General features: G+C 37.1%; 1 protein-coding gene across 1 annotated transcript in view; it reads left to right on the plus strand.

The window, feature by feature from the left end:
- The first annotated feature begins 216 nt into the window (after positions 1 to 216).
- The window catches only part of LOC145778911 (dihydropyrimidine dehydrogenase [NADP(+)]-like), a 60,888-nt gene continuing 46,526 nt past the window's right edge, over positions 217 to 14,578 (plus strand). Inside the window, exons 1-4 of the mRNA XM_082590502.1 lie at positions 217 to 434; positions 8,779 to 8,889; positions 9,096 to 9,178; positions 9,752 to 9,839. Of these exons, the coding sequence (XP_082446628.1) occupies positions 393 to 434; positions 8,779 to 8,889; positions 9,096 to 9,178; positions 9,752 to 9,839 (324 nt within the window). The 5' untranslated portion in view covers positions 217 to 392. The remainder of the gene's footprint in view (positions 435 to 8,778; positions 8,890 to 9,095; positions 9,179 to 9,751; positions 9,840 to 14,578) is intronic.

Here is a 14,578-nt window from a genome sequence, read left to right on the forward strand (position 1 = left end):
TGTCATCTGGTTGAATAGATTCTACACTAGCCTACCCAAAATATTGCCATTGGTTTTGGTTTATGCAAGCTTGCAAGGGCACAAAGAAATCAAAATTTTATGAAAAAAGGTTTCGTAGCAACTGGTCTCGCTTCATCAAGCACGGTTTAGTGTGACGCATGAGTGCAACTGTGAGCCAACAAACGGGAGAGTAATTTTGCAGGTGACAGAACGTTATTAAACTTATCAAGATGGCAATTTCGGTGCAGTTGTTTTGATGCTACTTAATTTTGGTTAATTTGTTGAGGTTTTGTACAAACAACATACATTTGTTTGTGGAATTAGTAATAAAAGAAGTTTACGTATGTTTGTTTAGTCTGTAGATCACATTGCAAGCTTTGTAGATTATCAAGATGCCAGCCGATGGATTAAGCAAAGACTTACCGGATATTGAGGTACAGAGTAGCCTACTATTTTTTCGTTTTCGGCCTGTTTTGTTTGGTGTTCTTAATTTGTGACTAATGGAGAAATTACTGGTATGTTTTCGCATCTGTGCCTCACATTCAAAGCTTGCTGTTTCTGAAGTAGGCTAGTGTTTGCATATGTGTTTGTTTTTTCATTTCTCAATATGGAGACATGTCTAAAATAAAACTTAAAACATACCTAGTAGCAAATAGACCATTCACTGAAGATGGTACAGCAATTCTAATGCTTGCATCAAAGTGGTGCCAATTTTTGAGCTCTCCACCGTATTATGTGACCCAAACAACTTTTTGGTCAAGGTTGCCACATGTTTTCAAAATTTTCAGCTCAATTGGTACCGGTACTGGAAAGTAGTCCAATCATCACAAGTGATGAAACAAGCCCAAAAATAGCATAGAATATGACAAATTTGCGCAAAATATACCGGTAGTCAAAATCAAAACAATTTTGGTGACAATTGCTTGATTGATTGAATCTTTATCCTCGGACTGGGAAAGCTTTTTGCAGAGCTTAATCCTGGCAGTTTCGCATACTTGTAGAGGCTTTGAATCACTGACGCAGGCCCAAATCAAACGAAAAAACTGCGACTGCCAAAATTGTCCCATGATTCTAAAAGAAATAGCCCAATTTCATAGGAAAACCGTGAAACTGGCAACTCTGCTTCTGGTGCTTATATTGACTAACTAGTAAATAGATAGTCTATTCAATGATTAATTGGGAGATATGTGAAAGATTGAAGTTTTCAGGGAAGGAAGGAGACGAATCACAAAGAGTGTGTACAGTGCTACACTTTGACTGCCGGCGTTTTGAGCTTTTTTTTGGAAATCCCCTTTTGCATTTGTTCCCATGGTAACGAAAAAATGTGTTGCCAAAACGCAGAAATACACTTTGGAGTTTCGGTGCAAATCAATGTTGCAGACCATCAGCAAAAATATTATTGCAGTTTCAATGGCGCCGCGCCAGTCAGCAAATCACTTTATTTTTCATTGAATCAATGTATTCAGACGTGAAATCAATGTAAAGAACCGATAGGCTAATTCAACGCATTCTTAATGTTGAATCAATGTAAAAATGAACTGTTAGGCTAACTGGGTGCTTGAAATATATCAAAGCGCTCATCTCAAGGTTTCTTAGTTTCAACTTCCCAGTCAGCAAAAGTTTCTTTTTCTACATGGTTCCGACGTTGAAGCAATGTAGAATCGACAATTTATGCTGGCTGATTAGGCCTACTAGGGTAGGCTGCTGAAATTGAACTCGGTCTGTTAGGCTGTGCAAAACATACTTATTTTCGAACAAACCTCTAACCAGAACTTTGGAAAATAGTTTGTTGATCTGAAATATCCTTGGAATGTTTTGTGTTACAACATCTGAATGTGAAGAATTTTGTTTTAATGTAACAACTTTTATATTGTATAGCCTAGGCTAACTATTCAAAACTAAAAACCACCCAAAGTTAAACATTGGATAAAATTTATTTGACACATCAAATAAAATCAACTAGTAGTTGACAAACGTCCACATTAGTAAAATAAGACATAAATTTTTAGCCTAAGCTAAAATACTTTGGTTTTTAGCCTAAGCTAAAATGCTTTGGTTTTTAGCTTAGGCTAAAAATAAACCCTAACCAAACTGAAATTAAGTAAGTAGCAAGTGAAACAAGAGATTTTCTTCTGGTTGCAGTAAGCAACTGGTAACTGCACATGAATCATTGGACATGTTTCAATTGACAAATTGAAATGAGATCCTATGCAAACTGACTTCATAGATACTGCATGAAAAAGTAAAGTTTAGGAGCAAAATGGTTGGAACGCCTGGTCAATGTAATAAAAAAATATAGAGACCAAAATGAAGGTACTAAACTCATGTCAAGCAAATGTCTTGAAAACTACACTGTTTTCACCTTCACAGATAATGAATGAAAGCATTCCCTGTTGTCCTCAGTTTTAATTTAAATTGCAACTGACAAAACAAGAGGTAATCAGCAAGCTTACTATGAACATAAATTACCTAATACAGTACAATAACAAATTACGTAATGTATAGTTTATTTTGAAACAATGCTTTTTATCCTAAATAGACAAGACTAAAAAGCAATGCCATGCTATACAAAATGCAATAGGACATGAAACATAAAATATGGATCAAGTCATAGCCTACAAGCAAGTTGATTCACTGCCTACAAAAAATGCAATTGAATACAGTGGCGAAAAATAACCAAGCTGGTGATTGGGGTTGATGCATTGAAGGTCGAGTTTGGTATGCTGGTTGTTAAATTTGTTGGTGTGTCTTCCTCATCAGCAATCTCCATTGCATGCAATACCTTGATTTCCTGCTCCGCTCTTTCTTCTCTTATGACCCCATCTATTGATGTTAAAAATTTGTGTTAATCATGGAGTTTCAAATAATTTTGGCATTTTATTTGTTGTTTGCATTGATTTCGGACTATTTTTATACATTTTTTAACCAACAACAGCAGAATCAGAACTTAGACTAAAAACCTAACTTTAAAAAAAATAAGTGCTTCAGTTTTTTTAACTTACCTGGTATATAGGATGATTTGTCCCCACTTTCATACTCCATGTCACTTTCTTCATTCAGTAGCAACTCCAAGGCATTCGATATACCCATATTGTCAGTTTGTTCAATCAACCAATGGTGTATTTTATTGAAAAATTATTTAAAAATTTGATTGAAAAATGGTTTAATTGAAAGTTTCAAAGTGATTTAGTAAAAACCTGTTTCAATAGAAAACAAACAATGTCATCATAACCTATCTTCATAAAAAAAAAATACTTTCTTGCTGGCAGCTAGATAGGGTAGGTAGATTGTACAGTACGGTAGTAATCTACTGACCCTAAATAATTAAATTAGCCTAAACCTTAGCAAAATAATATAATTATTCAATAACCTTGCTACATCATAACCTACCTGCATTGATCTATGCACTTCATTTGACTAAACATACTGGGTAGCCTATAGTCCTGGAATGTCTCAGTCTAACATACAGATTACTGACTTACTGAGTTGGACCTCGAAATCGAAAATCGACTGCTGGATTTGATGTATTTCACACTTGATTGGCTTTTTTATTTATATTTAATTTCAAGAATTTGAAGGGGATCAAATCGAGATCTGGGTTAAAAATATTTTTTGGGGTTTAAAATTAAAGCAACCCACCAGGGACCTAGATTGGCAACACATCAAGCCCTTTTGGGGCATTATGACGTCATGTGCCGTCAAATTGCCTCATAATGTCACTAGATATCTAGTTGTCGGCAGTGAACGTGTTAATGCTTATTATGCCAAAACATCTCTGTGTTTTTCTGATCAAAGTGGCTATTTTTACACACTGGTTGCTAGGGTGGATAAAAAAAAACGAATTTTTAGGTTCAGCTTAGTGCATCTGCCAAAAGATGCAGTTTGGGCTATCTTTTACATTGGTACTTGAAAAAACATTTTTTGACCCCGTTTGACCCCTATCCAAGAGCTCTCTAGTGACCGCCGAGGCAAAATTCCTTAAATTGGCTATCATTTTTTTTCTAGTGGGTGCAGGCTTGTGGTTTTGGTGTCTATCTCCACTAAATCAAGTCTTAGGAAGTCATTTCTGCAGTCTAAATTCATCTATGGGCTAGCAAAATGACATCAGAGCCTTTATTCAGCAAAAATGCTTGAAAAAGTTAGAAATTTAGTGTGTTTTTTTAAAAAGGGCAAAGAAAAACAAATTCATAAATAATGCTTCCAAAGGTATAGCTGTTTATACACTGAAGCAAAAATATTAAAGCAAACAATTATCGTATGAAGTTAATTGCAAAAATGCTGCCTTTAATTTGTGCATCCAATTATCCATAGCATTGCAGTAATGGACTCAAAATGCATGACAACGGGTTCAGGCGAAATCAGTAACCGTATATGTTAGTGTTTTGTTGAGGAGCTTATATCAGATCCTGCAGACATATCTTTCTTAAAAGGAATGATGACAGACAGGACAGCCACAATAGCCGGATTTGACTCTATTTCATTTGCACGAGTCAGAAGGAAAGAAAGTAGGATTTTTACCGTAGTGCAGAAAAACGACAACAATACTCTAAAAAAGAAACACAAAAACTGCTTCTACTGTAGCTCTTAAGATAAGGAACTTTTCTGGTCAGCTTGTTTACATCACATCGGTGAAATCGTTGTGTCACATATCTTTGAAGATTTAAAGCTAGAGGTTTCAAAATAACCAGAAAGGAGCATCTTCATGAGACTCCGCAAGAACTGGGATCCTATTCCACAGTGGCCAACTGCTAAGTACACTGGATATCAACAGCTTTTTAATAACAACACATGATATCATTCAGAACCTCAAAGATGACGTTGCTCAACTTGCACAAAGCAAATACAAGTTCATTTGAGGCAACTATAAATAACTTATGAACTTGTGCATTGCTTATATCAGTCCTGGTCTACAAAATGTGAAATTCTACCGTTCTGGGGCCACACACAAGGCCAGATGGATGGCCAAATTGATTCATTCCTATCAATTGGTGCTACTGGAAAATCAAATAGCTAAGTTACCTAAGGGAACTATCACATCAGTTTCACAAGTGGCTAAACTGAAAGATCTCATGAATTTTATTTCACTCGTCTACTTATTTCACTCATCTATATTGGTTTCGTTGTAGTGTTGCTGTAGATGCTCTTTGGAACTGTTTGACTATGTACAAGAACATTCTCAGATATGGAGCAGTGCATAAGTTGATATCAGATGCTGCTGAACATAGCTTCAAACGTCAATTTTGGTATCTCTCTGCTGAGATGGTACCACTGGACTGGCACTGTTCAGCTCTGAAGTTCAGGAAGAGGAAAACATCAGATGGCTGATGAACTTATACATGTAAACCTAGAGATCCTGTTTTTACACCAGCAGATCGGTTTGGCATTGGCTAGCTACAAGAAACCACGTTTTCCATCAGAAATCAATCTGGAATCAAAACTGACAGATTTTATCACAAAGGACTCTCGGTTCTTTTTCTCTGCTTTAGAGATAAATGATGATTTTCTTCCTTTATCAGTAGAGAAATGGTCTGAATCAGAGTCGTACCAGAAAGCTGTTTACAATGTGGCTGAACATGGAGTTAAACTGAGCACCGATTATTATCTACATAGTGCCAGAAACGAGGAACACTATCAAAACACTTTACAAATAGCCTAGTGGAAGCTAACTGAAAAGACACACCTAATTTGAGAAAGAGAAAAAACTAATATCCTCTTGCACTGATTAGACTAGTCGATCACATTGCCTTCTGTGACAAAATGTGTTAGGGTTACTGTATACATACAGATTCAATACCAGGCTTTCATGTAGCAAACTTACTAGCCTATTGGTAACTTTCTATGTGTATTTGATCTATTTCCAGTGCGAAATTAGAATTTTAGACCACTTCCGCTCACTGGAGTTGTATTTTTAGCTATTCCAACGCGTAAAAAATGTGAATTCACAGACAACTCGTATAGACAAGCATATTCTTTTAATTCCCTGTACGATAGTTAGTGGAACAGGCAAAAGTTTTATGCATATTATTTTGTTGAAACATACAAATTCTGCTGAGAAGCGTGAAAATACCGGTAATTCAATATTTACATAATGGCAAACCTAAAATTTTGAATGGGATGGTGGCTAGGGATGGGCAAAATAGAAGAATAGGCTATTCTAGAATTATTCTAGAATAATTTTTAGAATTTCGAATACCTATTCTAGAATAATTTATTTTAATTTCAGAAAATGTCAAAAAGCTTTGTTTTTATTCTGGTTTTATTGAAGACACATAATGGAAAAGTGGCAACGACACGAATAACAACAGTAACTGCCTAGGAGAGCAAGTCTTTGTTGCAATGAAGAGTGTTTAAAGCTTTTAATTGCACGCCAGTCGGCGGCAATCGCAATTTTGATGCTGTCGATCCAGCACTCGAGAAGGATCTTTCTGAGGATGCAGAAGTGGCTAAATACTGCCTCTCAAGATCAAACAACAACGGCAACTTTTTTTGATTTTTGTTCTACCATTCAATTGCATCGCTGTTTGGGACACGATCGGTTTTCTTCGGCATCTGAAAGCTGTTCATTGTCGTTAGTTGATGCTGAAGTATTTGTCGCTTTAACACCGGAGCTCAATAGATCATCCATTTCATTGGATTGCTGCATTGTTGTGGAACTTACACTAGGTGTAGCGGTAGCCTCACCCAGAGTTGCATTGGGTTCCATGTTTCGTACGATGAAAACCCACAGCACAACGGCCTTCCGACGTCTACAAACCGCACTGGTAGAGAGCTGGCTAGCCGTTTTCGCTAGAGCGAATAGCTATCGCTGAGCCGAATGTAATTGATTGGCAAAAAATCGATAAAAAATTTTGGTAGTTGGAAAAGCAGATATTTTCATTTCGGTTTGGAAAATTCGATTCGAAATGTCATTTCAATTCGAATAATTAGATATTCGGATTGCAACTATTCGAAATTCTATATTGCCCATCCCTAATGGTGGCCCACATAAACGTGCCCCAATTCTACTGATTTTTGGACCAGCAAAGATTCTTGGTTAGTGGAACAACCTCACAAATCTACAAGTCAATAGTACAAAAAAAGTAAAAAAACAAGGAGGTTTGTGTGCACACTACCCAGGAAGTGTTCAATGGGATGCTTATTCAGAAGCCAAATGCAAGTTTTGCATCTATTAAACATCATATAAACTCAATTAAGTTAAGTGTGATCAGATATTTACAAACATTGAAATAAACAATATCTAAAGCTGTAATAAATGCAATAGTTAAGTTTACACTATCAAACAAATATATATGCAACATGCAGCTGCACTAACATATGCTTCTGTAGTTTATTGAACCTCATATCACCTCAACCACCTCGTTGGACTAGAGGCCAGTTTGCACACAAATGGTCACATCCTAGTGTGTTTTACCTAGGACACTTTTTTTAGTAATTCATCTATAAAACTGCCCGAAATATCTAAAAATGCTGGTTTCTTTCCCATAAAATGCCTTTTTTAGAGCAAAAATGTCATTATGCAATTTTGGCTGCCCATGCATCATTTTAGACTGCAGAAGTGACTTCCTAAGACTTGATTTAGTGGGGTTAGACACCAAAATCATTAGCCTACACCCACTAGAAAAAGTATTATAGCCAATTTAAGGAATTTTGGCTCGGCGGCCACTAGAGCGCTCTTGGATAGGGGTCAAACGGGGTCAAAAAATGTTTTTTTAAGTACCAATGTAAAAGATAGCCCAAACTGCATCTTTTGGCAGATGCACTAAGCTAAACTCAAAAATTCGTTTTTTTTGATCCACCCTACTGGTTGCCATAGTTGTGATCAAAAAGCATTGTTTCATGGCAGGTGTTGCCAGGGTTGGGATTAATGTTGGGGAAGGGTTAGGGTTTTATTCTTTGCTCACGGCTTTAAAGTTTCCAAAATTACAAGTTTTTGTCATCAATGGCTTTAAGCTTTTCTGAAATTAGGACAGAATTCCTCTTCTGGCTAGAGTGACTGCACTTCTATTGGAAATATAGCCACAGTCTTTTATGATTGTAAAAACTTGTCTTTCTTTGTACAGCACCATGTCCAGTTTGGCACTTAGAAGGTCTAGATTTGAACTGCGGCTTGCCATTTGGGTAGCCCTGGGTTATGCAATTGGAATTTGGGGAAAGTAAAGAAGTTTGAAATTGATTTTCAAATTTTAGTAGGGTATGGAAGTTTGGGATAATAAGGTTTTAAGAAACTGGAATCTGGGGGAAGTGGAAAACAAAACTAAAATGGAAAACTAAATCATGACAATTTCACTTATTTGCGAAAAACAGTGAACAACTCACGCAGATCCAATCAATCGAGAAAGACACTGCAAAGTCTTCACATGCAAATTGTACTGTAGTTGATGTGTTGCTATCCCAGCCACCAAATCATTTTTTTATTGCATTGCATCTGTGTACTGCAGACGTTGAATCAATGTAAAAATGCACTGATTTGCTGGCTCTGACTTGCAAACTAATCCACCCACTGAGTGCCACTAAATGGAAAGCTGTCCTAACAGTGTGTTGCTTAATTACATCACCTGCACGTATGCTGAAGCCAAACTGTTGTTGTAATTGTGTTACTGCACCTAATTACAGCATCTTTGAAAGTCGTAGTACCGTATTGCAATCTTTTACTTCAGCGTTTGGTGCCTGAGAATAGTATCTGGAGATGAGGCATGCGTGACTGCGGTATAAATTGGGTAATCAGCATTAAAACCACTGACTAGAAATGGTCCTGTTTTACATCTTATTTTGTTTCAGAATATTCTGAGTTTGAACCCTCTAATCAAGCCACATGCCAATGTTTTGAATACCAGCGCTTCCAAAAAAGCCAAAAAACATTGGAAGCGCAATGCGGATAAAGATTGTTCTGTGAGTTTTTAGCTTATATGGTAATTAGTATTACTTGTGTAAATACTGATGCATAAGTTACGTTTTGCTACATATGCCAGACTGCAAATCAGTTGTTTTAAAAGCGACTGATTTACTCTCTGGGAAGTTATGTTGTTTTTCCAAAGGAATAGATGCTTTCCGAGTTTGTGCAATTGTCAGCGTTTTTTAATATTACTTTTGATCAGACTTGCGAATCTTTGGAGAAAAACTTCGATGACATCAAGCACACGACCTTAAGTGAACGTGGGGCACTTCGCGAAGCTGCTAGGTTTGCGTTTTGCATGATATATCCTATTGATGTCTTGCTTATTAAATACTAGTAGTGATTTGTTTAATAGTAGGTTGTTGTGACAAGACTTGTACAGACTCACTTAAAAGTTTTGCAATGAACATTCTTCTATCGTAAACGCTCGGCTAGTAAACTGAACAACAATTTGGTCTTTACTCCTTCGCTCAAAGGCGAAGGGTTGAAATTCAAAACAAAAAACACTCAAATTTTTTTACTTTTCACTCAAAGTTTCTTTGCTTCCTTTTGAAATAAGTTTCTTGTAAAATAATTAAAATATTTTTATTTTGAAATTCTAGCAGTTTGGTTCCTTAATGCGTGCAAGGTTTTAGGCCCGTCGTTGACCACATGCGCTCGTATGCCGCATACTCTGTACGTTATTCGCTCTGAGGATGCGCATTGTCATGGTGCCCGAAACGTCAGTGAAGCAATAAAATATTTCGTATGTTTCCGCTTTTAACTTTGTGTTCATCACACGAACGTTGCAACTATTGCTAAAAAAAGGTCACCTACCGCTGTAATTCTTGCTTACATGGAACCGAATTTCTTTTGCAGATGCTTAAAATGTGCCGATGCCCCCTGCCAGAAAAGCTGCCCGACTCAACTGGACATCAAGTCTTTCATTACAAGCATTGCCAATAAGGTATTTGTGGTTTTAAAGAATGTGTTATTGTTATGGACGGCGTACGCAGACTAATCGAAACACTCAACTGTTTTCGCTGTACGTTGGTAGGCACCGGTCACATCACTTGCGTGCTTGCTCTTTCCGTTCGAGCCACTTTTGTGTAAAATATTGTAGCAACCGAATTTTTGCAGTGAATTTCAACATCGCCGTTAATACTAGTGCTGAATTAACATTATTAGCGATTGAGCGCTTATCAATCGTTTTCTTTTCTCCGTCTATCGTTATATGTTTTAACATTTGCCCCTTGTAACAATAAAAATTGCGAGATAAATGTGCAGCTTTAATTTTGCTGCGATGCTTGATATATAATATATATTTAAACATTAAATACTACAAAAAGTGCTCAATGCCAAGCAAAAAGCCAAACAGAGCAAATTACCTCAAATATAGTTCATCATCATCATCATTTTCAGCCTGTGAGAGCCCACTGCAGAGCGTAAGCCTTCCCCTTTTCATGCCAATTTACATGATTATGTGCTAGTTGGTGCCAATTGGTTGTATTGCATTGTTTGTCAATGTCGTCCCTCCATCTTACTTTTGGTTTTCCTTTCTCAAATATAGTTACTACTCTCTAAATACCTTTACAACCTGTTTCACCCTAGAAGGGGGATCATCAGAAGGTCTTTATTCAAATAGATTCTATTTGAATAAGGACCTTCTGATGATCCCCCTTTTATGGTGAAACAGGTTTTAAAGAGGAGTAACTATATTTGATGTAATATGTAGTTATTTAATTATTGTTCTTAAACACGCATACTCATCCAAAGCTATGTGCTGCAGCTTGTATGGTAATGAAACAACTGACTTTCTTTGTTTTTGTTAAGTTCATTGATACAAATGGAGGTGGTGAAAAGAAAAGTGCAGATCAGATTACGTGGTTTGGAATTGGACGTTAATTTTAATTTAATTTTCAACAGCACAGTACAAGTAAAAATTCGTTGCTTGCAATTCAGGAATCTACTGCTATTTGGTTCCTCATAAAGTTTAGATTAATGTCTGTTGCAAAGTAGCAGAATGCAATATGCTTTCAGCCTGTTTAAATGTACCAGTATGAGGATTTTAAAGTTTCTTCTCAACCATTTTTCACTTACATATTCAAAGCTACAGGTCAACTGCAACATACATTTTACTTTGACAACTTTTAAGTTTCGCTCACCAGCTTAATAGCTATTAGCCAGGGCAAGTTTTTTTTACAATCTAAAAAATTGAAAAGTATGACTTTATTTTTTGAAATACTACAGTATATGTATGACAAGAGTCACAAGACAATACTGTATATAACTTTATTTTTTAACCATTAAATTTATGGTAATCTCCGTAATTAACAACTCGCATGCAAGTTTTTACATGTATTTTGAACATTAACATATTCGAACAACGAACAAAACACGTATTTCAATTCAAAATCACTACAAGAATTCAAGAACTGTCCGAATAGAGCTCATAATCACGTAGTTCTTTCACTGTCATCAGTTTAACAATTTTCTGTGCCACCAAAAAAATATGACTTTATAATGACTTTTACTGGCTAGCCCTATTAATAACTTAGCGGTTACTTTTTCCGTTCCTGGTTTTAATAGGCCAACGTTTGACTTGGCATTAGTTTGTGTCGGTGGTCCAAACTTTTACTTTGGAATAGCCTGTTCTTTTTAATGGTTGCCTTAGGTCAGGGGTCACCAAACTTTTTTCTCTGAGGGCCGGATTGCTGCGAGATTAACAGCTGCAGGCCGAATGCAAATTGCAAAATGATATACAACTATTTAAACTCTCGATTGACTTGAATTGATCACAATAAATAACAAAGTAAGCAGTGGAATAGCAAAGTTGTGATGAAAATCGAAAGGTTGCTGGAAAAATTATCCCCTGCTGTGATACACTACAGGGCACCCTGCTCTTGAAAAAACATTACATCTTTCCAAATTTGGCCTAGGCTGTCCCCATTTGTGGTGGCCTAATGATAAAAACGATAAAAACAGAACACCAACATGTAGGGCTGTAGGCTGCCTGGTGGAAAAATGTACAAATTCAACATACAACAACGAACTATAAGAATGAACAGTTTTAAGAACGAACTTTTTTCCTTAACAGTTGTAGTGCAGCTGTTATTTCCGCAGCACGTAGCGGGCCGGATGAAATCAGTTCGCGGGCCGGTTCCGGCCCGCGGGCCGTAGTTTGGTGACCTCTGCCTTAGGTCATAAAATAAAAACGGACAGTTACTAAACGACTGGTTATTGCGGGTATAAAAAATAAACGCTTTTCAAGGACAACCTGTCATTCCGTGGTATCTAGTGAATAGAATAACTCACTCACAGACAACAGCACATCAATTACAAGGTGAAATTTCACTTTGTTAATCTTGGTGACCAGGCCTGCGTCGTTGGTTCAAAGCCCAAGTATGCGAGATAGCCAGGATTACCTTTGTAAACAAGCCTTTTTCAGCCCTGAGGATAAAGATTGTCACAATCAATCAACCGGCAACATTGTTATTATTAGTCAGCATTTTTAAAAACGTGTTGTGACTGTGCAGTGTGTCCGACCGTTTTTGAAGTTGTTCTATTTTGTAAAAGCATATTGGCAGAAAACACCAGCTGTGATTATCTCATAATTATTTGACACAAGCCTAACGTGTTTATGAATAAAGGTTTCATTGTTAAAAAGCACATTCAATGATCATGTGATGTGCTTAGTGCTTACCTTGGTGAATTTTTGTAACTCCCAAGCAAGTTCTATTTATCACTCAAGTACAGAAAGCTTTGCATAATTTGTACAAATTCCTCTTCTGTCAGCTTTATTTGAATTAACTAATGCAACTGTTAATGAATGCACGGCTGATGCAGTGATGCAGCCCAATAGTGTTTATAGTTCATTTAGCCTCATGTCATTACTGATTGCTGCACTGTTAAGCGCCCAATTGCTGGCTATGGTTCTACTGCGCAAAAATCACATGGTGCTGGTAGCTACCAAACTTAGTTTACAAAGATAGTGTTGATAAGGACAAAATTGATTGTGCATAGCTTTTCTCAAGACCCATTTTCGCTTTATTATTATACTGCTCAAAACACCGACTAAAATGCAGCATGATCAAAACGGTTGCCCGAGTCGTTTCGTCAATTTTGGTTTCCCATAGAATCGATACATGCGTTACCGGGAATTATCTGTAATTGTGCGAAAATAACTTGGCACTGATTTATGGATTGCCAGATCACTGGTTAAGGTTGGCAAATTAATTGAATGACTTTGCATGTAAAGACACAATCGAAACATATTCGGTTGAGCCGAAACAAGATTAGTGCCTTGACGAAAATCTAAAATGAAACGAAGAGGTAGTATATAACTTGCCTAACCAATAACCATCATCAACTATAATGTATTTTCTTGCCAACCTTGACCCCAGAATCCCAGATGGAAACGTCGGGAAAGATTAGCGCAGAACAATTGCTGCACCTATGGCTCTTTTATGTTAGCACGGATTTCAGTACGGTACGTTTAATTGCGTCCTTTTTTTAAAAAAAAAGCCGTACCGTAATGCGTCTGATAAAAACAATCATTTGTTCAATAAGGATGTGCCGATTAATCGGAATCGGCAGGTATCTGCAATTTTTGGAGAATCGGAATCGGCGTCGAAAAAACTTGCCGATTCTTTCCGATTCGTTATCAAAGTTTCCTAATCAAAAGTAGCACGAGCGCGTGGAAATACCGATCAAGGAACGGCTTCTTTGAACAACCGCATCAGCGTCAAGGAGCATTCGGAGAGCGGTAGTCTAAATCAGGGGTGGGGAACCTGCGGCCCGCGGGCCAAATGCGGCCCGCGTAACTGTTCTATGTGGCCCGCGTCAAAATTTCGTAAAAAAATTTTTTTTTTCTTTTGTAAAAGTGAAATCATTTGAAGCTAAATTACCTGTGGAAAGTACAACTTGAAAACAACAACACCGCACATTTTCCTACCTTGCAAGAGCAAAAGCTTTCTACAACAGCCAAATATAGGCTACCCATTGCCTATGTATGTGTCAATCTTATGGAGACATTTAATGCAAGATTTTTGGACATAAAGAGTAAAGAAATGGAGTTAGATATTTTTGCCTATCCTTTCAATGTGGTTGCAACTGATGTTCCTAGTAACTTCCAACATGAAATAGTAGAGCTCCAGAATGACTGTACGTTGAAAGCGATGTACCAAAACATTCCACTGCTCAACTTTTATCAACGCTACATAAATGCTGATGACTTTCCAGTCATGCGGAAACATGCTTTGAAATATGTGTCTCTGTTTGGAAGCACCTACCGTTGCTAGCAGTTCTTTTCCAAATTGAATCTAACAAAAAGTCGGCTTCGCTCCAGACTGACTGATAAAAACGTAGAGATGTAGTTAAGAGTTGCAACATCTTCCGTGTCAGCAGACATCACACGACTCACCAAAAATAAAAACTTTCAGCCATCCCACTAGCTGTGAAAGTGAAATAAATCATTGTCTACTTCGCTGCATTTTTTATCTGTAAATAAAATTTCGAAATTTTAGTGGCCCGCCTATGTTATTTCTCATTTTATGTGGCCCGCATTACTAAAAAGGTTCCCCACCCCTGGTCTAAATTATGACGATTGTTTTTAGCACAGGTGGCAATATTTTTACGCCTCAACGCAACAGACATACTCCAGCAACTGGAGAAAAGTTGATGTTATTGCATTTTAATTTACGTGCC

The sequence above is a fragment of the Aplidium turbinatum genome, chromosome 10, assembly GCF_918807975.1.
Source record: "Aplidium turbinatum chromosome 10, kaAplTurb1.1, whole genome shotgun sequence".
NCBI lineage: Eukaryota > Metazoa > Chordata > Ascidiacea > Aplousobranchia > Polyclinidae > Aplidium > Aplidium turbinatum.